Here is a 23,334-nt window from a genome sequence, read left to right as displayed (position 1 = left end):
AACACAAACACATGGAGATTAAACAACACATTTCTAAATAGCCAACAGGTTACTGAAGAAATCAAAAGGAAATCAAAAAAATTTCTAGAAACCAGTGACAATGAAAACACAACAACTCAAAACCTATGGGATGCTGCAAAAGCAGTCCAAAGAGGGAATTTATAGCAATACAATCCTACCTCAAGAAACAAGAAAAACTTCGAATAGACAACGTAACTTTACACCTAAAACAACTGGAAAAAGAAGAAGGAGAACAACAACAACAACAAAAACCCACCAAAATTAGTAGAAGGAAAGAAATCATAAAGATCCAAGCAGAAATAAATGAAAAAGAGATGAAAGAAACAATAGTAAAGATTAATAAAGCTAAAAGCTGGTTATTTGAGAAGATAAACAAAATTGACAGACCTTCAGCCAGACTCGTCAAGAAAAAAAGAGAGAAGAATCAAGTCAACAAAATTAGAAATGAAAAAGGAGAGGTTACAACAGGCAATGCAGAAATACAAAGGATTATAAGACACAATTATGAACAACTGTATGGCCGTAAAATAGATAACCTGGAAGAAATAGACAGATTCTTAGAAAAGTTCAATCTTCCAAGACTGAACCAGGAAGAAATAGAAATTATGAACAACCCAATTACAAGCACTGAAATTGAAGCTGTGATCAAAAAAAAAAAAAAAAATCTCCCCAAAAACAAAGACGCAGGACCAGATGGCTTCACAGGAGAATTCTATCAAACATTTAGAGAAGAGATAATGCCATCCTCCTAAAACTCTTTCAAAAAGTTGCAGAGGAAGGAACACTTCCAAACTCATTCCACGAGGCCACCATCACCCTGATACCAAAACCAGACAAAGACAGCACACAAAAAGAAAACTACAGGCCAATATCACTGATGAACATGGATGCAAAAATCATCAACAAAATTTTGGCAAACAGAATTCAACAACACATCAAAAAGCTCATACACCATGATCTGCTGCTACTGCTAAGTCACTTCAGTCGTATCTGACTCTGTGCGACCCCAGAGACAGCAGCCCACCAGGCCCCCCCGTCCCTGGGATTCTCCAGGCAAGAACACTGGAGTGGGTTGCCATTTCCTTCTCCAATGCATAAAAGTGAAAAGTGAAAGTGAAGTCACTCAGTCGTGCCTGACTCCTAGCGACCCCATGGACTGCAGCCTACCAGGCTCCTCCGTCCATGGGATTTGCCAGGCAAGAGTACTGGAGTGGGATGCCATTGCCTTCTCCTACACCATGATCAAGTTGGGTTTATTCCAGGAATGCAAGGATTCTTCAGTATACACAAATAAATCAATGTGATATGCCATATTAGCAAATTGAAAAATAAAAAGCATATGATAATCTCAATAGATGGCAGAAAAGCCTTTGACATTTATGATTAAAACTCTTCAAAAAATGGGCATAGAAGGAACCTACCTCAACATAGCAAAGGCCATATATGATAAGCCTTCAGCAAACACTATTCTCAATGGTGAAAAACTGAAAACATTCCCCTAAGATCAGAAACAAAACGAGGGTGTCCACTTTTACCACTATAACTCAACATATGTCTGGAAGTCCTAGCTACAACAATCAGAGAAGAAAAAGAAATAAAAGGAATCCAGATCGGAAAAGATGAAGTAAAGCTCTCACTGTTTGCAGATGAGATGATTCAGTCGTGTCCGACTCTGTGTGACCCCAGAGATGGCAGCCCACCAGGCTCTGCCATCCTGGTATTCTCCAGGCAAGAACACTGGAGTGGGTTGCCATTTCCTTCTCCAAGGCATGAAAGTGAAAAGTGAAAGTGAAGCCGCTCAGTTGTGTCAGACTCTTCGCGACCGCATGGACTGCAGCCTACCAGGCTCCTCCATCCATGGGATTTTCCAGGCAAGAGCACTGGAGTGGGGTGCCATTGCCTTCTCCGGATACTATACATAGAAAACCCTAAAGATAGTATCAGAAACTTACTAGAGCTAATCAGTGAATTTAGCAAAGTTGCAGGAGAAAGAAATGGCAACCCACTGCAGTATTCTTGCCTAGAGAATCCTGTGGATGGAGGAGCCTGGTGGCCTGCTGTCCATAGGGTCACACAGAGTCAGACACGACTGAAGTGACTTAGCATGCATGTATACATTGGAGAAGGAAATGACAACCCACTCCAGTATTTTTGCCTGGAGAATCCCAGGGACAGAGGAGCCTGATGGGCTACCATCTATGCGATTGCACAGAGTCAAACACAACTGAAGCGACTTAGCAGCAGCAGCAACAGCAGGATACAAAGTCAATACACAGAAATTACTTGCATTTCTATATATTAACAATGAATATATTGGAAAGAGAAATTAAGGAATCAATCCCATTCACCATTGAAACAAAAAGAATTAAATATCTAGGAATAAACTTACCTAAGGAAATAAAAGAACTGTACACAGAAAATTAGAAGACACTAATGAAAGAAATCAAAGATGACATAAACAGATGGAGAGATATTCCATGTTCCTGGGTAGGAATAATCAATGTTGTGAGAATGACTATGCTACCAAATGCAATCTGTAGATTCAATGTGATCCCTTATAAAATTACCAATGGCATTTTTCATATAACTAGAACAAAAAATTTCACAATTCATATGGAAACACAAAAGACCCCAAATAGCCAAAGCAGTCTTGAGAAAGAAGAATGGAGCTGGAGGAATCAACCTTTCTGACTTCAAATTATACTACAAAGCTACAGTCATCAAGACAGTATGGTACTGGCACAAAAATAAAAATATAGACCAATGGGAGAAGATAGAAAGCCCAGAAATAAACTCATACACCTATGGGTACCTTATTTTTGACAAAGGAGGCAAGAATGTACAATGGGACAGAGACACCTTCTTCAATAAATTGTGCTGGGAAAACTGGACAGCTACAAGTAAAAGAATAAAATTAGAACACCTCCTAATACCATACGCAAAGATAAACTCAAAATGGGTTAAAGACCTAAATGTAAGACCAGAAACTATAAAATTCTTAGAGGAAAACATAGGCAGAACACTCAATGACATAAATCAAAGCAAGCTCCTCTATGACCCACCTCCTAGAGTAACAGAAATAAAAACAAAAGTAAACAAGTGGGACCTGATTAAAAATAAAGTTTTTGCACAGCAGAGGAAACTATAAGCAAGGTAAAAAGACAACCCTCAGAATGGAAGAAAGTAATAGCAAATGAAACAACTAACAAAGGACTAATTTCCAAAATCTACAAGCAGCTCATACAACTCCATATCAGAAAAACAAACAACCCAATCAAAAGGTGGGGAAAAGACCTAAACAGACATTTCTCCAAAGAAGACATATGGATGGCTAACAGACACATGAAAAGATGCCCAACATCGCTCATTATTAGAGAAATGCAAATCAAAACTACAATGAGATATCACCTCATACCAGTCAGAATGGCCATCACCAAAAAGTCTACAAACAATAAATGCTGGAGAGGGTGTGGAGAAAAGGGAACACTCTTGCACTGTTGATGTGAATGTAAATTGATACAGGCACTATGGAAGCCGGTATGGAGATTCCTTAAACAACTAGGAATAAAACCACCATATGACCCAGCAATCCCACTCCTAGGCACATACCCTGAGGAAACAAAGATTGAAAGAGACACATGTATCCCATTGTTCATTGCACTATTTACACTAACTGGAACATGGAAGCAACCTTGATGTCCATCAACAGATGAATGGATAAAGAAGTTGTGGTACATATAAACAGTGGAATATTACTCAGCCATAGAAAGGAACTCATTTGAGTCAGTTCTAGATCCTATTATACAGAGTGAAGTGAGTCAGAAAGAGAAAGATAAGTATCATATTCTAACCTGTACATATGTAATCTAGAAAAATGGTACTGCAGAATTTATTTACAGGGCAAAAATGGAGAAACAGACATAGAGAATAGACTTATGGACATGGGGAGAGAGGAGGAGAGAGTGAGATGTATGGAACAAGTAACAGGGAAACTTACATTCAGTTCAGTTCAGTTCAGTTCAGTCGCTCAGTCGTGTCTGACCCTTTGCAACCCCATGAATTGCAGCACACCAGGCCTCTCTGTCCATCACCAACTCCCGGAGTTCACCCAGACTCACGTCCATCGAGTCAGTGATGCCATCCAGCCATCTCATCCTCTGTCTTCCCCTTCTCCTCCTGCCCCCAATTCCTCCCAGCATCAGGGTCTTTTCCAGTGAGTCAACTCTTCACATGAGGTGGCCAAAGTATTGGAGTTCAGCTTCAGCATCAGTCCTTCCAAAGAACACCCAGGACTGATCTCCTTTAGGATGGACTGGTTGAATCTCCTTGCAGTCTAAGCATACCTGTGGCGGATTCATGTTGATAAATGGCAAAACCAATATAATATTGTAAAGTTAAATAATAAAATAAAATTTTAAAAAATGTAAAAAAATGGATATATTATGATTAAATACAGCAAAAAAAAAAAAAAAAAAAAGAGTCTTCTCCAACACCACAGTTCAAAAGCATCAATTCTTCGGCACTCAGCTTTCTTCACAGTCCAACTCTCACATCCATACATGACCACTGAAAAAACCATAGCCTTGACTAAATGGACGTTTGTTGGCAAAGTAATGTCCCTGCTTTTTAATATGTTATCTAGGTTGGTCATAACTTTCCTTCCAAGGAGTAAGCATCTTTTAATTTCATGGCTGCAGTCACCATCTGCAGTTTTGGAGCCCCAAAAAATAAAGTCTGACACTGTTTCCCGTATGTAAAATAGACAGCCAAAGGGAATTTGCTCTTTGTCTCAGGGAACTCAAACAGGTTCTCCGTATCAACCTGTAGGAGTGGGATGGGGAGGGAGATGGGAGGGAGGTTCAAAAGGGAAGGAATATACGTACACCTGTGGCTGATTCATGCTGAGGTTTGACAGAAAACAGCAAAACTCTGTAAAGCAATCATCCTTCAATAAAAGATAAATTAATTTAAAAAATAACCAAACACACATTCATCCTTTGTGTGCACCCTGAGTTCTGCTAGCACCACAGGAAGAAAACGGGGGAAGTGGGTTTTTGCAGCAACATGCATCAGGGTGCCACCCTTAGACAGCTAAACAATCTAGTCTGGCAAAAAATACTCGTCAGTATCTAGGAAGCAATTATAGCAACCAGATAGCTCATAGTTAAAGCACCCCACTTCTCAGTGCAGGCCATTTAAGAAATGTGGGAGAATACCTGTGGTGGATTCATTTTGATATTTGGCAAAACTAATACAGTTATGTAAAGTTTAAAAATAAAATAAAATTAAATAAAAAAAAAGGAAAAAAAAAGAAATGTGGGAGAAACAATAAATGCTAATATAAAAACTTTGGAAAATTATTTTGCCACATCTACTGTATCTCTGTAATCTTTATCCCTATCTATAGTTATCTACATATACTTTTTGCTGTGTGTGTGTGTGTGTGTGTAATTTCATACCTATGCATGTTCCCAAGAGAAATGAGTACCTATATACACCAATTGATATGTATGGACAAATAGATTAGGGTATATTCATGGAATGGAATCCCATATACCAGTGAAAAAGGACAAAGCACAGCTACATGCCCCAACATGGATAAATCTAATAGACAACAATTAACAAAAGAAGAGCAATGGAAGAGACAACAGATGGTAAGAGTCTATTTATATAAAGTTCAAGAACAGACAAAAATAATCTGTGGTGGCAGAAATCAGGAGATAGGTTAATTCCAGGGTGGGGAGGATGGTACTGACCAGAAGGGGACATTGGAGAATATTCTGAGGGACTGAAAAGATTTCCATGTCTTGATTGGCCTCCCCCTGGAGAAGGGAGAACACTTCCTGAGACACTAGCTTGCTGTACTCCCTCTTTGCCTGACAAAGAATAAATCTGCTCTTTCTTTCTCCTTCAAAACTCTGTCTCCATATCTCATTTCAGCATCGTGTACAGAGAACCAATATTTTGGCATCAGTGATGATCTTACGAGTGTGTACTAATCTACAAACTCATCAAGTTGCATATATTCATTATGCAAGGCATTTTTGTATGTAAAAAAATTAACTAAAAGAGAAGAAAATAGAAATAGCCTTCTATGAATGAAAGGTATCGATCTGGTCTCTGATGGAAGGAAGTAAGATTCAGGTGGAGGATACAGCATGATCAAGTTGTTGTTGGGCATATGTTGGAGCCGAGAGGTGAATGCAGAGAGAAAGGCCATGGTGGGACATTCAACATCTCACAAACTTGGGCCTCCATCTGGAAGAGATCAGCTCAGTGATTTGATAACTTCATCTTTGTAGGGCTTGACTGAAAAGCAGCCTCTAAGTAAAAGCTAATCTGCAGACATCATATTTCTTAGAAAAGCAGAAAAAAAGAGACTTCCTTCTTCTGATTCCTCCCCACCCATCCCCTCAAATTTGCAAGTTTATTTTGGTCAGAAATATCAGATCAGAATGGGAACTAACACCCTGATATTCCTGGCCCTGTTTGGACTTTGAAAATTCTGAATATTAGCCCTGATGCCCACTTATGTGTCATAAGTGGAGCCCATCATGCTCCTTTATGTGTCAAGACTTAATTAATCTCTCCAGCATCATCTGAAATCACATATCCTTCAAGAAACCACTTATTGTGGATTATCAAAAACACTTAATTTAAAAGATACACCCTAAAGGTGCTATGCACCCTAAAGTTCATAGCATTACTGACTATATGGAAGTAACCTGAGTGTCCATCAACAGAGGAATGGAAAAAGACGTGGTGTGTATATGTGTGTGTGTATATATATATATTTGTTGTGGTTGTTCAGTTGCTCAGTCTTGTCTCATTCTTTGCGACCCCATGGACTGCAGCATACCAGGTTTCCCTGGCCATCACCATCTCCCAAAGCTTGCTCAAACTCATGTCCATTGAGTCGGTGATGCCATCCAACCATCTCATCCACTGTCATCCCCTTCTCCTCCTGCCCTTAATCTTTCCCAGCATCAGGGCTGTTTCCAATGAGTCCATTCTTCATATCAGGTGGCAAAGTATTGGAGTATCAGCCTCAGCATCAGTCCTTCCAATGAATATTTAGGAATGACTTCCTTTACGATTGACTGGTTTGATCTCCTTGTTGTCCAAGGGACTCTCAAGAGTCTTCTCCAACATCACAATTAAAAAGCATCAATTATTCAGCACTCAGTCTTCTTTATGGTCCAACTCTCACATCCATTCATGACTACTGGAAAAAACATAGCTTTGAATATATGGACCTTGACCATCAAAGTAATGTCTCTGATTTTTAATATTCTATCTGGGTCTGTCATATCTTTTCTTCCAAGGAGCAAGCGTCTTTTAATTTCATGACTGCAGTCAACATCTGCAGTAATTTTGGAGACCAAAAAAATAAAGTCTGTCATTGTTTCCCCATCTATTTGTCATAAAGTGATGGGACCAGATGCCATAATCTTCCATTTTTTGAATGTTGAGTTTTAAACCAGCTTTTTCACTCTCCTGTTTCACTTTTATCAAGAGGTTCTTTAGTTCCTCTTCACTTTCTGCCATAAGGGTGGTGTCATCTGCATATCTGAGGTTAGTGATATTTCTCCTGGCAATCTGGATTCCAGCATATGCTTCTTCCAGCCCAGCATTTCTCATGATGTACACTGCATAGAAGTTAAATAAGCAGGGTGACAATATACAGCCTTGATGTACTCCTTTTCCTATTTGGAACCAGTTTGCTGTTCCATGTCCAGTTCTAACTGTTGTTTCCTGACCTGCATACAGGTTTCTCAAGAGGCAGGTCAGGTGGTCTGGTATTCCCATCTCTTTCAGAATTTTCCACAGTATGTTTGATCCACACAGTCAAAGGATTTAGCCAAGTTAATAAAGCAGAAGTAGATGTTTTTCTGGAATTCTCTTGCTTTTTCTATGATCCAACAGATGCTAGCAATTTGATCTCTGGTTCCTCTGCCTTTTCTAAATCCAGCTGGACCATCTGGAAGTTCTCAGTTCATGTTCTGTTGAAGCCTAGCTTGGAGAATTTTGACAACGACTTTACTAGCTTGTGAGATGACTGCAATTGTGCAGTAGTTTGAGCATTCTTTGATGTTCCCAAAAGGAATGAAAACTGACCTTTTCCAGTCCTGTGGCCCCTGTTGAGTTTTCCAAATTTTCTGGCATATTGAGTGCAGGATTTTAGCAGCATCATCTTTTAGGATTTGAAATAGCTCAGCTGGAATTCCATCACCTCCACTAGCTTTGTTCATAGTGATGCTTCCTAAGGCCCACTTGACTTTGCTCTACAATGTCCAGCTCTAGGGGAGTCATCACACTATCATTGTTATCTGGGTCATGAAGATCTTTTTTGTACAATTCTTCTGTGTATTCTTGCCACCTCTTCTTAATAGCTTCTGCTTCTCTTAGGTCCGTACCATTTCTGTCCTTTATTGAGCCTATCTTTGCATGAAATGTTCCCTTGGTATCTTTAATTTTCTTGAAGAGATCTCTAGTCTTTCCCATTCTATTGTTTTCCTCTATTTCTTTGCAATGATCACTTAGGAAGGCTTTCTTATCTCCCCTGCATGGATATCTTTCCTTTTCTCGCTTACCTTTCACGTCTCTTCTTTTCTCAGCTATTTGTAAGGCTCTTCAGACAACCATTTTGCCTTTTGCATTTCTTTTTCTTGGGGAAGGTTTAGATCACCACCTCCTGTACCATGTTACAAACCTCCATCTATAGTTCTTTTTTTTTAATTTTATTTTTAAACTTTACATAATTGTATTAGTTTTGCCAAATATCAAAATGAATCCACCACAGGTATACATGTGTTCCCCATCCTGAACCCTCCTCCCTCCTCCCTCCCCATACCATCCCTCTGGGTCATCCCAGTGCACTAGCCCCAAGAGGCACTCTATCAGATCTAATTCCTTGAATCTATTTATCACTTCTACTGTATAATCATAAGGGATTTGATTTAGGTGATAGCTGAATGGCCTAGTGGTTTTCCCCTTTTTTCTTCAATTTGGCAATAAGGAGTTCATGATCTGAGCCACAGTCAGCTCCCAGTCTTTTTTTTTTTCTGATTGTATAGAGCTTCTCCACCTTTGGCTGCAAAGAATATAATCAATCTGATTTTGGTATTGACCATCTGGTGATGTCCATGTGTAGAGTTGTTCCTTGTGTTGTTGGAGGGTGTGTATATACACATACACAGTGGAATGCTCCTAAACCATAGAAAAGAATGAAAATTTGCCATTTGCAGCAACATGGATGTACGTGGAGGGCATTAGGCTAAGTGAAGTAAGTCAGACAGAGAAAGACAAAAACTATCTTATATCACTTAGAGGTGGAATCTAAGAAACACAAGAAATGGGTGACTATATATAACAAAAAAGAAGCTGACTCACAGATGTAGCATATAAACGAGTGGTTACCAGTGGGAGGAGGAGAAACGGTAGGATGGGGGAGCGGGAGGTGAGACAGTGTTTTGGCTATCACATCTGGGGGGTGGTACTTCTAGCACCTAGTGGGTGGAGTTTACAGCTGACTCTTACAGCAAAGAATAATCCAACTCCAATGTCAATAATCCCAAGATATAGAAAAAAAAATGCAGCGTATAATTACAATTTTCTAACATTAGTAGGAGCTCTGAGCATAGAGATTAGATGTAGCTTTTATTTTCTTCTTTTATAAATCCAGGTTTTCTAAGATTTCTGTAAGAAATGTACTTTAAGATTTTTAAACATCACTTTATTAGGAAAACTTGCCAAGCTGCAAGAACTGTACAGTGAACACCCACATACCCGAGACAGGCTGGGACCTGGGACCATTTGTTGCAGTGGTTCCACCTGGACAAACACCTTCCTGAACAACAAGATGCAAAGAAACCATAGGGGACTAAAAATAACTTCACAGTTTCGCAGCTGGGGGCAAATTATAAACCAATTGCCATTTCTGGTGTGGCAGCAGACTGAGGGTCCTGCACATGGACCTGCAATCTTCAGTGAAAGTTTTACTTGTGTTTTCAGTGTATCTCCATGTCTGCATTGCCCTCTCCCTTCATGGGCTATGGTCCATGGGGTCGCAAACAGTTGGACATGACTGAACCACTAACGCATTCACATTCATTCAGTCATCTTATTTTTTTTAATGCATTTCAGAGTAAGTTGAAGCATTCAGTAAACTGTCTCTGTTTCTGTATTTAAAAAGAAAAAAATTGCTATTCTCTTCAATTGCACATTACAATACTAGAAGACCGTCCCATAGCAGCTGTTACAAAACCCCCAATTCTCCCTGAGAAACACCAGAGAAAGATAAAAGACGATGTAAGTTCCTATTTTTGCTTTCGTTTTGTCATGATGGCTCGAAGTCTGTTTTTGCCTTGGAGTGGTAAGTCCTTAAAATATTTTATTCTCTTTTAAGAAATGCAAATATTGTGTATTGATACATATATATGGAATCTAGAAAAAAAAGGTACTGATGAACCTATTTGCAGGGCAGGAATAGAGACACAGACATAGAGAATGGATTTGTGGACACAGCAGAGGGAGGTGGGGGCAAGAAGAAGGTGTGATGAATTGAGAGAGTAGCATTGAAACATACATTATCATGTGTAAAATAGATAGCTAGTGCGGAGTTGCTATATAACACAGAGAGTACAACTCAGTGCTCTGTGACAACTTTGAGGGGTGGACTGGGGTGAGGGGCAGTGGGGGTGAGGCTCAAGAGACAGGTGACATATGTATACTTAGGGCTGACTCACCTTGTTGTATGCCCACAACCAACTCAACGTCATAAAGCAATTATCTTAAACAGACATAGAGAATAGACATGGGGAGAATAGAGAATACGGACATGGGGAGAGGGAAGGAGAGGGTGAGATGTATGGAAAGAGTAATATGGAAACTTACATTACTGTATGTAAAATAGATAGCCAACAGGAATTTGCTGTATGGCTCAGGAAACTTGAACAGCGGCTCTGTATCAACCTAGAGAGGGTAGGATTGGGAGGGGGTTTCAGAAGGAAGGGGATGTATGTATGCCTATGACTGATTCATGTTGAGGTTTGACAGAAAACAACAAAATTCTGTAAAGCAATTATCCTTCAATTAAAAAAGTATTTTATTTAAAAAAAAAACAATTATCCTCCAATTAAAAATAAATTTTAAATTAAATAATAAAAATATTTAGTATTTTATTCTAAGTAGAAATAGCAAGGACACTTCAACTCTCATACTCTATCTTGTTTTCAACACTGTGGCTTGGGCAGGGGGCATCCACTTGGTTTGCTCTTTTAAACCATGGCTGAAGTATGTCTCCTATGGAAATACCTGGAGGAATTAAGATGGGACACTTTCAACATGATTTCATCAGGCAATGGGGCTCTTCAAAGCTTGCTCTTATATTCCGTAGTACAAAGATAGGATCAAAGTGAACTTCTGGGGTGGTTGTTGCGCTGTGGTCAGTCGTGTCCTGCTCTCTGCGACTCCGTGGAGAGGGGAACCTGGCGAGCTACAGTCCACCAAATTTTTCAGGCACGAATCCTGGCGCGGGTTGCCGTTTCCTTCTCTAGGAGATCTTTGCCACCTGGTCTCCTACAGCTCCTGCATTAGCAGGAGGATTCTTTACCACTGAACCAACTGGGAAACCCTTGCAAAACATGAATTTCTTGTAAGAATGGATTTTTTCGTGTCAGGGCCAGACTTTTGACATGGAAAGCTGTCCCGTGCTCATTTTTCTTCCTGAAACTGAGTTGAAGTCTTCCGGATCCATTTGCTTTAGCTAGTCAAAATTCCGCCCGGGTCTCACCTTGGTGTTTCTTGGCTAAGAACAGACAGCTGAGCTGCGTGTGGACGGCGCCCCCTGGTGGTCACATGTGGATGGGACAAAGCATGCAAAGGCCTCGTAACACTGAAACGTTTCTCTTTTCAATCCGAATGTCCCATGACAGGAGCTGAAAATTGATAAGGACCCTTCCTCTGTTGCAGAGAGATCACATTTGCTCCCTACTCCTAATTTTGGAAGTCCCAACCTGTATTATATAAAACATTAAAATTGTTCCTCATTCCATATTATGTGGGTTTTGTTTTATGGGGTTTTGTTTGTTTGTTTTTGCTAAAATTACCAAGAGCATTTCTAGAATTATTGCCCAGGATAAACTCATTTAATTGTCCAAGTCTTATGATTTTTTCGGTTTTTTTGGCAGCACGGGGCAGCTTGCAAGATCTTAGTTTCTGGATCAGGGTTCAAACTGAGCCCCCCCCCACCCCCGGCAGTGAAAGCGTGGAATCCTAACCACTGTTCAGTTCAGTCGCTCGGTCATGTCCGACTCTTTGTGACCCCATGAACCGCAGCACGCCAGGCCTCCCTGTCCATCACCAACTCCCGGAGTTCACTCAAACTCATGTCCATCGAGTCAGTGATGCCATCCAGCCATCTCATCCTCTGTCGTCCCCTTCTCCTCCTGCCCCCAATCCCTCCCAGCATCAGGGTCTTTTCCAATTAGTCAGCTCTCTGCATCAGGTGGCCAAAATATTGGAGTTTCAGCTTCAACATCAGTCCTTCCAATAAACACCTAGGACTGATCTCCTTTAGGATGGACTGGTTGGATCTCCTTGCAGTCCAAGGGACTCTCAAGAGTCTTCTCCAACACCACAGTTTAAAAGCATCAATTCTTCGGCACTCAGCTTTCTTTATAGTCCAACTCTCACATCCATACATGACCACTGGAAAAACCATAGCCTTGACTAGATGGACCTTTGTTGAAAAAGTAATGTCTCTGCTTTTTAATATGCTGTCTAGGTTGGCCATAACTTTCCTTCCAAGAAGTAAGCATCTTTTAATTTCATGGCTGCAATCACCATCTGCAGTGATTTTGGAGCCCAGAAAATAAAGTCTGACACTGTTTCCACTGTTTCCCCATCTATTTGCCATGAAGTGATGGGACCAGATACCATGATATTATTTTTCTGAATGTTGAGCATTAAACCAACTTTTTCATTCTCCTCTTTCACTTTCATCAGGGTGGTGTCATCTGCATATTCTGAGGTTATTGATATTTCTCCTAGCAATCTTGATTCCAGCGTGTGTTTCTTCCAGCCCAGCGTTTCTCATGATGTACTCTGCATAGAAGTTAAATAAGCAGGGTGACAATATACAGCCTTGATGTACTCCTTTTCCTATTTGGAACTAGTCTGTTGTTCCACGTCCAGTTCTAACTGTTGCTTCCTGACCTGCATAGAGGTTTCTCAAGAGGCAGGTCAGGTGGTCTGGTATTCCCATCTCTTGAAGAATTTTCCACAGTTTGTTGTGATCCGCACAGTCAAAGGCTTTGGCATAGTCAATAAAGCAGAAATAGATGTTTTTCTGGAACCCTCTTACTTTTTCCATGATCCAGTGGATGTTGGCAATTTGACCTCTGGTTCCTCTGCCCTTTCTAAAACCAGCTTGAACATCTGGAAGTTCATGGTTCATGTATTGCTGAAGCCTGTCTTGGAGAAGTTTAAGCATCACTTTACTAGCGTATGAGATGAGTGCAATTGTGCAGTAGTTTGAGCATTCTTCGGCATTGCCTTTCTTTGGGATTGGAATGAAAACTGACTTTTTCCAGTCCTGTGGCCACTGCTGAGTTTTCCAAATGTGCTGGCATATTGAGTGCAGCACTTTCACAGCATCATCTTTCAGGATTTGAAATAGCTCGACTGGAATTCCATCACCTCCACTAGTTCATAGCTCATAGCTTGTTCATAATGATGCTTCCTAAGGCCCACTTGATTTCACATTCCAGGATGTCTGGCTCTAGGTGAGTGATCATATCATCATAATTATCTGGGTTGTAAAGATCTTTTTGTACAGTTCTTCTGTGTATTCTTGCCACCTCTTCTTAATATCTTCTGCTTCTGTTAGGTCCCTACCATTCCTGTCCTTTATTGAGCCCATCTTTGCATGAAATGTTCCCTTGGTATCTCTAATGTTCTGTGAAGAGATCTCTAGTCTTTCCCATTCTATTGTTTTCCTCTATTTTTTTGCATTGATCGCTGAGGAAGGCTTTCTTATCTCTCCTTGCTATTCTTAACCACTGTACTGCCAGAAAATTCCCCAGCTCCTATGACTTTATGAAACTTAACTTACATATTATTTTCAAGTAGAATAGACTGCTAATTAATGTCAAATTTAAGAAGTGAAGAAGTCATATAATTCTACCTATATACCTGCAAAAGGCATTAAAGTGAACATTTATTCATCAGTATTACTCATCTTTCTAAGTTTTCCCCTATTTTATCCATTTTTTCCTTGAAGTCTCAAAAATATTTTCATGGATCTGTGAACATTTGTTTACCCTGATCAACATACTTTTAACTCTCAATGATCACTAGCGAGCCAAAATTATGTTGGGTGTGCCCAATGTGTTTGGGAAAACTAAGTATACAAGAGCTATCTGGGGAAAAAAGCAGAGTCAGCCTCAATAGATTCAGGTCCCCGAAGTATTTTAAAAATTAAACTCCCCTTTTGTTTTCTCCCCCAGGACTTTCCTGCTTAATTTTCCTCCTGAATATTCCTAACTCATCATTCCAAGGTATGTGGGTGATGGGCAGAGTGAATCTGGAATGGTTTGTGTAGTTTGTGTTTCTGTAGATGCTTCTAGTTTCTTGGGTGTTTTTTTTGACTGCACCCCGAGGCATGTGGGACCCTAGTTCCCTGACCAAGGATCAAACCCACAGCCCCTGGACTGGAAGGTGGAATCTTAACCACAGCACCACCAGGGAAGTCCTTATAGATGTTTCTTTACAAAGCAGTTTGGGGATAAGCAGAACAAGTTTTGCTCTCCCCAAATTCAGACTTAAAAAGAGAAATATGGAAATGGTAAGCACCTCCTCAAATTCATGTAACTCTCCAAGTAATTCTAGCCCTCACAGTTTTTCCCACCACACTAAACTTATGACACTTAAAAAGAAACAGCTTGGGGCTTCCATGGTGGCTCAGATGGTAAAAAGAAATAGCTTTATTGTCTTATTCATACTATGTAACTGAGGCTATTTACACAAAGAATCCACAAAAATCAGAAGAACAATTGTATAGAAATAATATAGAGAAAACCATTCTTTTTATTATGGTGCTTATATATACGCTCTTTTACCTACATATATATGTATATATATATTCTTATACCTAGGTCTCCTACATGGCAGGCAGATTCTTTACCAGAGCCACCATGGAAGCCCTCAAGACATAAGAGCCATAGTTAAAAGAATCATCCTCTTTTATTATTTCCATATAACTTTTGTAGGTTCTTTGTGTCGATAGCCTGTGTATTTTAAATAGTATGTATATAAATATTAATATGTATTTACACACATAAAGAGATACAGATATAGACTGAGATTTGATAAATACAGATGTAACTTTGTATGCCTTATTTTACCAAATATGGTCACAGTTTATAGTGTTTTACAATATGCTTTTATTTCACCTAGTATATCCTGAATATCTCTTCTTGTCAATCAGACATAGCATTTCGTTTTGTTAATACACCACAGTTTATTGTTCCATTATCCTGCTGGTGGACACCTGACTCTCCGATGGTTGACTACAATGAATAGGGCTGCTGTGAACATTCTTGTACAAGTCTTTCTGTGGATGTATGTTTTCATCTTGGGAGGGGATTTTCTTGGGGAAATTCCTCTAAGAGTAATCACTGGGTCATAGGATGACCAAATATGTAGAATATTTTCTTCATCTTGCAAATGATAAGAATGAAAGCAAAAAAAGCAATCCAGCCTGGGGAACTGCAAGTTAAAAATCACAATGAGATTTGCCTCTTGGTCCAATGGTTAAAACTCTAAGCTTCCACTGAAGGGGTTACAGATTCGATCCCTGGTCAGGAAACTAAGATCCCACATACCTCAAGGTGTGGCCAAAAAATAAATGCAATAAATCACAATGAGATAATTGTTCTTAACCTGCAAGGGTGGCTAAAATTAAGAAGCAGACAGTACCAAATGTTGGCAGGGATGTGTAGCAACCAGAAGTCTCATAGATTGTTGCTGGTGTTTAGCTGCTAAGTCATGTCTGACTCTTTGTGACCCCATGGACTGCAGCACATCAGGCTTCCTGTCCTTCACTGTCTCCCAGAATTTGCTCAAACTCATGTCCACTGAGTCAGTGGTGCCATCCAATCATCTCATCATTTGTTGCCCCCTTCTCCTCCTGCCTTCAATCTTTCCCAGCATCAGGGTCTTTCCAGTGAACCAGCTTTTGGCATTAGGTGGCCAAAGGACTGGAGCTTCAGCTTCAGCATCAGCCCTTCCAATGAATATTCTTTCTTTAGGATTAACTGGTTTGATCTCCTTGCTGTCCAAGGGACTCTCAAGGGTCTTCTCCAGCACATAGATTGTTACTGAAGGGTAAAATAGTACAGCACCTCTATGGATAAAGTGGTTAGGATTCCCCGCTTCCTCCGCACAGAGCACAGGTTCAATTCCTGTTCTCGGAACTAAGATCCCATACACTGTGCCTTGTGGTCATTAAAAAGAGTAGTAAGGAGTTCATATTTAGTAGGAGATTGCCCTGAGATGTTCATATTTATTCATATTTATATTTAGTAGGAGATTGCAAACACCCTCTTCCAACAACACAAGAGAAGATTCTACACATGGACCTCACCAGATGGTCAACACCAAAATCAGATTGATTATATTCTTTGCAGCCAAAGATGGAGAAGCTCTATACAGTCAGCAAAAACAAGACCAGGAGCTGACTGTGGCTCAGACCATGAACTCCTTATTTCAAATTCAGACTTAAATTGAAGAAAGTAGGGAAAACCACTAGACCATTCATGTAAATCAAATCCCTTATGATTATACAGTGGAAGTGAGAAATAGATTTAAGGGCCTAGATCTGATAGATAGAGTGCCTGATGAACTATGGACTGAGGTTTGTGACACTGTACAGCAGACAGGGATCAAGACCATCCCCATGGAAAAGAAATGCAAAAAAAGCAAAATGGCTGTCTGAGGAGGCCTTACAAATAGCTGTGAAAAGAGAAGTGAAAAGCAAAGGAGATTTGCATTTCTCTGATAATGAGTGATGTTGAGCATCTTTTCATGTGTTTGTTAGCCATCTGTATGTCTTCTTTGGAGAAATGTCTGTTTAGTTCTTTGGCCCATTTTTTGATTGGGCCAAAACCACTATGAGGTACCATTTCACACCAGTCAGAATGGCTGCGATCCAAAAGTCTACAAGTAATAAATGCTGGAGAGGGTGTGGAGAAAAGGGAACCCTCTTACACTGTTGGTGGGAATGCAAACTAGTACAGCCACTATGGAGAACAGTGTGGAGATTCCTTAAAAAACTGGAAATAGACCTGCCTTATGATCCAGCAATCCCACTGCTGGGCATACACACTGAGAAAACCAGAAGGGAAAGAGACACGTGTACCCCAATGGTCATCGCAGCACTGTTTATAATAGCCAGGACATGGAAGCAACCTAGATGTCTATCAGCAGATGAATGGATAAGAAAGCTATGGTACATATACACAATGGAGTATTACTCAGCCATTAAAAAGAATACATTTGAATCAGTTCTAATGAGGTGGATGAAACTGGAGCCTATTATACAGAGTGAAGTAAGCCAGAAAGAAAAACACCAATACAGTATACTAACGCATATATATGGAATTTAGAAAGATGGTAACAATAACCCTGTGTACGAGACAGCAAAAGAGACACTGATGTATAGAACAGTCTTATGGACTCTGTGAGAGAGGGAGAGGGTGGGAAGATTTGGGAGAATGGCATTGAAACATGTAAAATATCATGTATGAAACGAGTTGCCAGTTCAGGTTCGATGCACGATACTGGATGCTTGGGGCTGGTGCACTGGGACGACCCAGAGGGATGGAATGGGGAGGGAGGAGGGAGGAGGGTTCGGGATGGGGAACACATGTATATTTGGCAAAACTAATACAGTTATGTAAAGTTTAAAAATAAAATAAAATTAAAAAAAAAAAGCAAAGGAGAAAAGGAAAGATATAAGCATCTGAATGCAGAGTTCCAAAGAATAGCAAGAAGAGATAAGAAAGCCTTCCTCAGCGATCAATGCAAAGAAATAGAGGAAAACAACAGAATGGGAAAGACTAGAGATCTCTTCAAGAAAATTAGAGATACCAAGGGAACATTTCACATAAAGGTGGGCTCGATAAAGAACAGAAATGGCATGGACCTAACAGAAGCAGAAGATATTAAGAAGAGGTGGCAAGAATTCACAGAAGAACTGTACAAAAAAGATCTTCATGACCCAGATAATCACGGTGGTGTGATCACTCACCTAGAGCCAGACATCCTGGAATGTGAAGTCAAGTGGGCCTTAGAAAGCATCACTACAAACAAAGCTAGTGGAGGTGATGGAATTCCAGTTGAGCTATTTCAAATCCTGAAAGATGATGCTGTGAAAGTGCTGCACTCAATATGCCAGCACATTTGGAAAACTCAGCAGTGGCCACAGGACTGGAAAAGATCAGTTTTCATTCCAATCCCAAAGAAAGGCAATGCCAAAGAATGCTCAAACTACTGCACAATTGCACTCATCTCATATGCTAGTAAACTAATACTCAAAATTCTCCAAGACAGGCTTCAGCAATACGTGAACCATGAACTTCCAGATGTTCAAGCTGGTTTTAGAAAAGGCAGAGGAACCAGAGATCAAATTACCAACATCCGCTGGATCATGGAAAAAGCAAGAGAGTTCCAGAAAAACATCTATTTCTGCTTTATTGACTATGCCAAAGCCTTTGACTGTGTGGATCACAACAAACTGTGGAAAATTCTTCAAGAGATGGGAATACCAGACGACCTGACCTGCCTCTTGAGAAACCTATATGCAGGTCAGGAAGCAACAGTTAGAACTGGACATGGAAAAACAGACTGGTTCCAATTAGGAAAAGGAGTACATCAAGGCTGTATATTGTCACCCTGCTTATTTAACTTCTATACAGAGTACATCATGAGAAACGCTGGGCTGTAAGAAGCACAAACTGGAATCCAGATTGCCGGGAGAAATATCAATAACCTCAGATATGCAGATGACACCACCCTTATGGCAGAAAGTGAAGAGGAACTAAAAAGCCTCTTGATGAAAGTGAAAGGGGAGAGTGAAAAAGTGGGCTTAAAGCTCAACATTCAGAAACAAAGATCATGGCATCTGGTCCCATCACTTCATGGCAAATAGATGGGGAAACAGTGGAAACAGTGTCAGACTTTATTTTGGGGGGCTCCAAAATCACTGCAGATGGTGATTGCAGCCATGAAATTAAAAGATGCTTACTCCTTGAAAGGAAAGTTATGACCAACCTAGATAGCATATTCAAAAGAAGAGACATTACTTTGCCAACAAAGGTCCATCTAGTCAAGGTTATGGTTTTTCCAGTGGTCATGTATGGATGTGAGAGTTGGACTGTGAAGAAGGCTGAGCGCTGAAGAATTGATGCTTTTGAACTGTGGTGTTGGAGAAGACTCTTGAGAGTCCCTTGGACTGCAAGGAGATCCAACCAGTCCATTCTGAAGGAGATCAGCCCTGGGATTTCTTTGGAAGGAATGATGCTAAAGCTGAAACTCCAGTACTTTGGCCACCTCATGCAAAGAGTTGACTCATTAGAAAAGACTCTGGTGCTGGGAGGGATTGGGGGCAGGAGGAGAAGGGGATGACAGAGGATGAGATGGCTGGATGGCATCACTGACTCGATGGACGTGAGTCTGAGTGAACTCCAGGAGTTGGTGATGGACAGGGAGGCCTGGCGTGCTGCGATTCATGGGGCGGCAAAGAGTCAGACACGACTGAGCGACTGAACTGAACTGCCCTGAGACGTTAACCATTTAAGATGACATTTTTTATTATTTATTTATTTTGGGTGTCCTGGGTCTTCATTGCTGTGCAGGTGTTTCTCTAGTTGTGGCGAGTGGGGGCTACTCTCTAGCTGCGTGTTCAGGCTTCTCACTGCTGTGCCTTCTCTTGTTGTGGGGCACGCAGGCTTTAGCAGTTGCAGTACATGTGGCAAACGGGCTCAGTTGCTCCAAGGCATGTGCAATCTTCCTGGACCAGGGATCAAACCTACATCTCTTGCACTGGCAGGCAGATTCTTTACCACTGAGTCAACAGGAGAGCCCTTGAAATTACATTTTGAACTCAGGGATGATCATTCTATCTCCCTGTTCACTCCTGTCTAGCCTTCCACACCAAGATGGTCTCCATCTTATGACTTGTCCCACTGCTCAAGAAAACCTTCTGCTAGAGACTTCCCTGGCTGTCCAGTGATTAAGACTCCATGCCTCCAACCCAAAGGACCCAGGTTCGTTCCCTGGTTGGGGAACTAAGATCCCACATGCCGTGTGGCAGGGCCAGAAAAGAAAAAAAAAAAAAACCCACCTTCTGCTAGATTTTCTCATACTTAGTCATCTCAGCCACACTTGCCCTGGACATCCAACAGAATTTCTCTTCCTGACCTCCACTTAGCCTCTGGCTTCCTTTTATTTATTTATTTATTTATTTTTAATTGGAGGATAATTGCTTTATGGCACTGTGTTTCTTTCTGCCATACATCAATATGAATCAGCTATCAGTTCAATTCAGTCGCTCAGTGTCCAGCTGTTTGCGACTCCATGGACTACAACACACCAGGGTTCCCTGCCCATCACCAACTCCCAGAGCTTGCTCACACTCATGGATATACATATGTCCCCTGCCTCTTGAACCTCCCTCCCACCTCCCATCCCATCCCACCCCTCTAGGTTGTCACAGAGCACCAGATTTGAGCTCCCGGCATCATACAGTAAACTTTTCACTGGCATTCTAATTTTACATATGGTAACGTGTATGTTTCAATGCTACTTTCTCAGTTCATCCCACCTCTGGCTTCTCGTTGTTGTGGTTCTTCAGTCACTCAGTCGTGTCCAACTCTTTGAGACCCCATGGACTGCAGCACGCTAGGCTTCCCTTCCCTGTCCGTCACTAACTCCCTGAGTTTGCTCAAACTCATGTCCTTTGAGTTCAGTGATGCCATCCAACCATTTCATCCTATGTCACCCCCTTCTCTGTCACCCCCTTCTCCTCTTGGCCTCAATCTGGCTTCTTATATTACATCTATTTGCAATCCTTTCCATATGGGGTAATTTGTTCCCTTGTCCCCCTGTAAAAATATAATTCTGTGGAATCAGGACCTGGAATGCTCTCATTAACTGGTGGGTAAGAGAATGATAAACCAAGTGCCAGGAACCTAGGAAGTACCCCATGGCAGACCAAATGTCTGCCTGACAGGAGGGCAACATGGATTGAACTCACTTGTTTGACCTTTGATGGATCCTTAATCACAGATGTGAATGAATGCCTGAATACCCAGGCCTGCCCTTCGAAAGCCACCTGCACGAACACTGTGGGAGGCTACTTCTGCACCTGTAAATCCGGATTTGAATCAAGCAATGGGAAGACATATTTTAATGGTTCTGGAGTGACGTGCATAGGTGAGTGTTATTTAGGTAAGAACATTCTAGACAAAAGTAGGTCTACTTATCCCTCATATTGACATATTGGACCTAAAGTTGGAGAATAACTGATCAAGTCAATGGCTTTGATAGTAGAGACCTACGTGTTAGGCATGGAAAGCATTTTTTGTTGAATATCATAAAGAGCCATTAAATTCTTTAGCTCAAGGGTCTTTTTGTTTAGATTGCAGAGTTTTGGGATCTAAATACTAAGTAAAAGGACCTTCCCTGGTAGCTCAGCAGGTAAAGAATCTGCCTGCAATGCAGGAGACCCTGGTTTGATTCCTGGGTTGGGAAGTTCCTCTGGAGAAGGGATAGGCTACCCACTCAAGTATTCTTGGGCTACCCTGGTGGCACAGACAGTAAAGAATCTGCCTGCAATGCAGGAGACCTGGGTTCAATCCCTGGGTAGGGAAGATCCCCTGGAGTGGGGCATGACCACTCACTCCAGTATTCTTGCCTAGGGAATCACCATGGATGGAGGAGCCTGGCAGGCCACAGTCCATGAGGTCAAAAAGAGTCAGACATGACTGAGCGACTAAGCACAGAACAGCACAGCACTAAATAAGAAGGAATGTTAGCCAGGGATGTATAAAAGGGGTTTGTCCTCAATCTGGAATATTTTAAAGTCCATATTAATAAGGGGTTGGCAGGCATGTATAGCCTATTAGTTTCCCACTTGGAAATGTTGTTTTTTTCAGCCACTAAGTGGTGTCTGACACTTTGCGACCCCATGGACACACCAGGCTCCATTGTCCTTCACTATCTCCTAGAGTTTGCTCAAATTCATGTCCATTGAGTTGGTGATGCTATCTAACCATCTCATCCTCTGCTCCCCTCTTCTCCTTTTGCCTTCAATCTTTCCCAGCATCAGGGTCTTTTCCAGTGAGTCAGCTCTGCCCAAAGGATTGGAGTTTCAGCTTCAGCATCAGTCCTTTCAATGAATAGTCAGGGTTGATTTCCTTTAGGATTGACTGGCTTGATCTCCTTGTTGTCCATGGGACTCTCAAGAGTCTTCACCAACACCACAGTATGAAGGCATCAATTCTTCAGCACTCAGCGTTTTTGTGGTCCAACTCTACATCTGTACTTGACTACTGAAAAAACCATAGATTTGACCTTTCTCAGCAAAGTGGTATTTCTGCTTTTTAATACACTGTCTAGGTTTGTTATAGACTTCCTTCTAAGGAGAATGTTTCCTAATACATTAAAAATATATAGTTCACATAAAATTCTATTCCTACCATTTTGCATTTGGGGATTTCAAAAAACTTTTATCACTTAAGTTTATATTTATAGCAAAAAAAAAAACTTAAAGATTTGTGCATGGGAATTTGTTTTCATTGTATATTCTAACATGTTATTTCAGAGGTTTAGAATGTAGTTTTTAGAAAGTGTTTTAAAAGAACTCAACTCCTGAAACACACTAGTGAGTTTTCAGATGTTGCTGCTGAGTTTTTCACATGGAGAAATCAACTCATATAAAAAGAGTTGTTTATGTATTTATTTTTTAGGTAGAGAGAAATTTTCTCAGGAACAGGACTGCTGGATCATATGGCAATTATATTGTTAGTTTTTTGAGAAATTCCCATACTATTCTCCATAATGGCTATATGAATTTATATTCCAACCAACAATTTAGGAGGGTTCCCTTCTCACCACACCCTCTCCAGCATATATTGTTTGTAGACTCTGAATATAAGAATGCCACCTGTGCTCAAGACACAGAAAATGTGGACTCATCATAAAGTCGTCTTAGTCCTTCCATTGTTTTCTACACAGATGAGTTCTATG

General features: G+C 40.8%; 1 protein-coding gene across 1 annotated transcript in view; it reads left to right on the top strand.

Annotated features, from left to right (window-relative positions):
* Positions 1 to 23,334, top strand: part of LOC129624517 (adhesion G protein-coupled receptor E1-like) — a 47,845-nt gene that overhangs the window by 14,863 nt on the left and 9,648 nt on the right. Inside the window, exon 2 of the mRNA XM_055542585.1 lies at positions 21,373 to 21,519. Coding sequence (XP_055398560.1) covers positions 21,373 to 21,519 — 147 coding nt within the window. The remainder of the gene's footprint in view (positions 1 to 21,372; positions 21,520 to 23,334) is intronic.

The sequence above is a fragment of the Bubalus kerabau genome, chromosome 1 (genome assembly GCF_029407905.1).
Source record: "Bubalus kerabau isolate K-KA32 ecotype Philippines breed swamp buffalo chromosome 1, PCC_UOA_SB_1v2, whole genome shotgun sequence".
In the NCBI taxonomy this organism is placed as follows: Eukaryota; Metazoa; Chordata; class Mammalia; order Artiodactyla; family Bovidae; genus Bubalus; species Bubalus kerabau.
The sequence above is the reverse complement of the archived record's forward strand: the minus strand, read 5'-3'. Positions and strand labels throughout refer to the sequence as shown.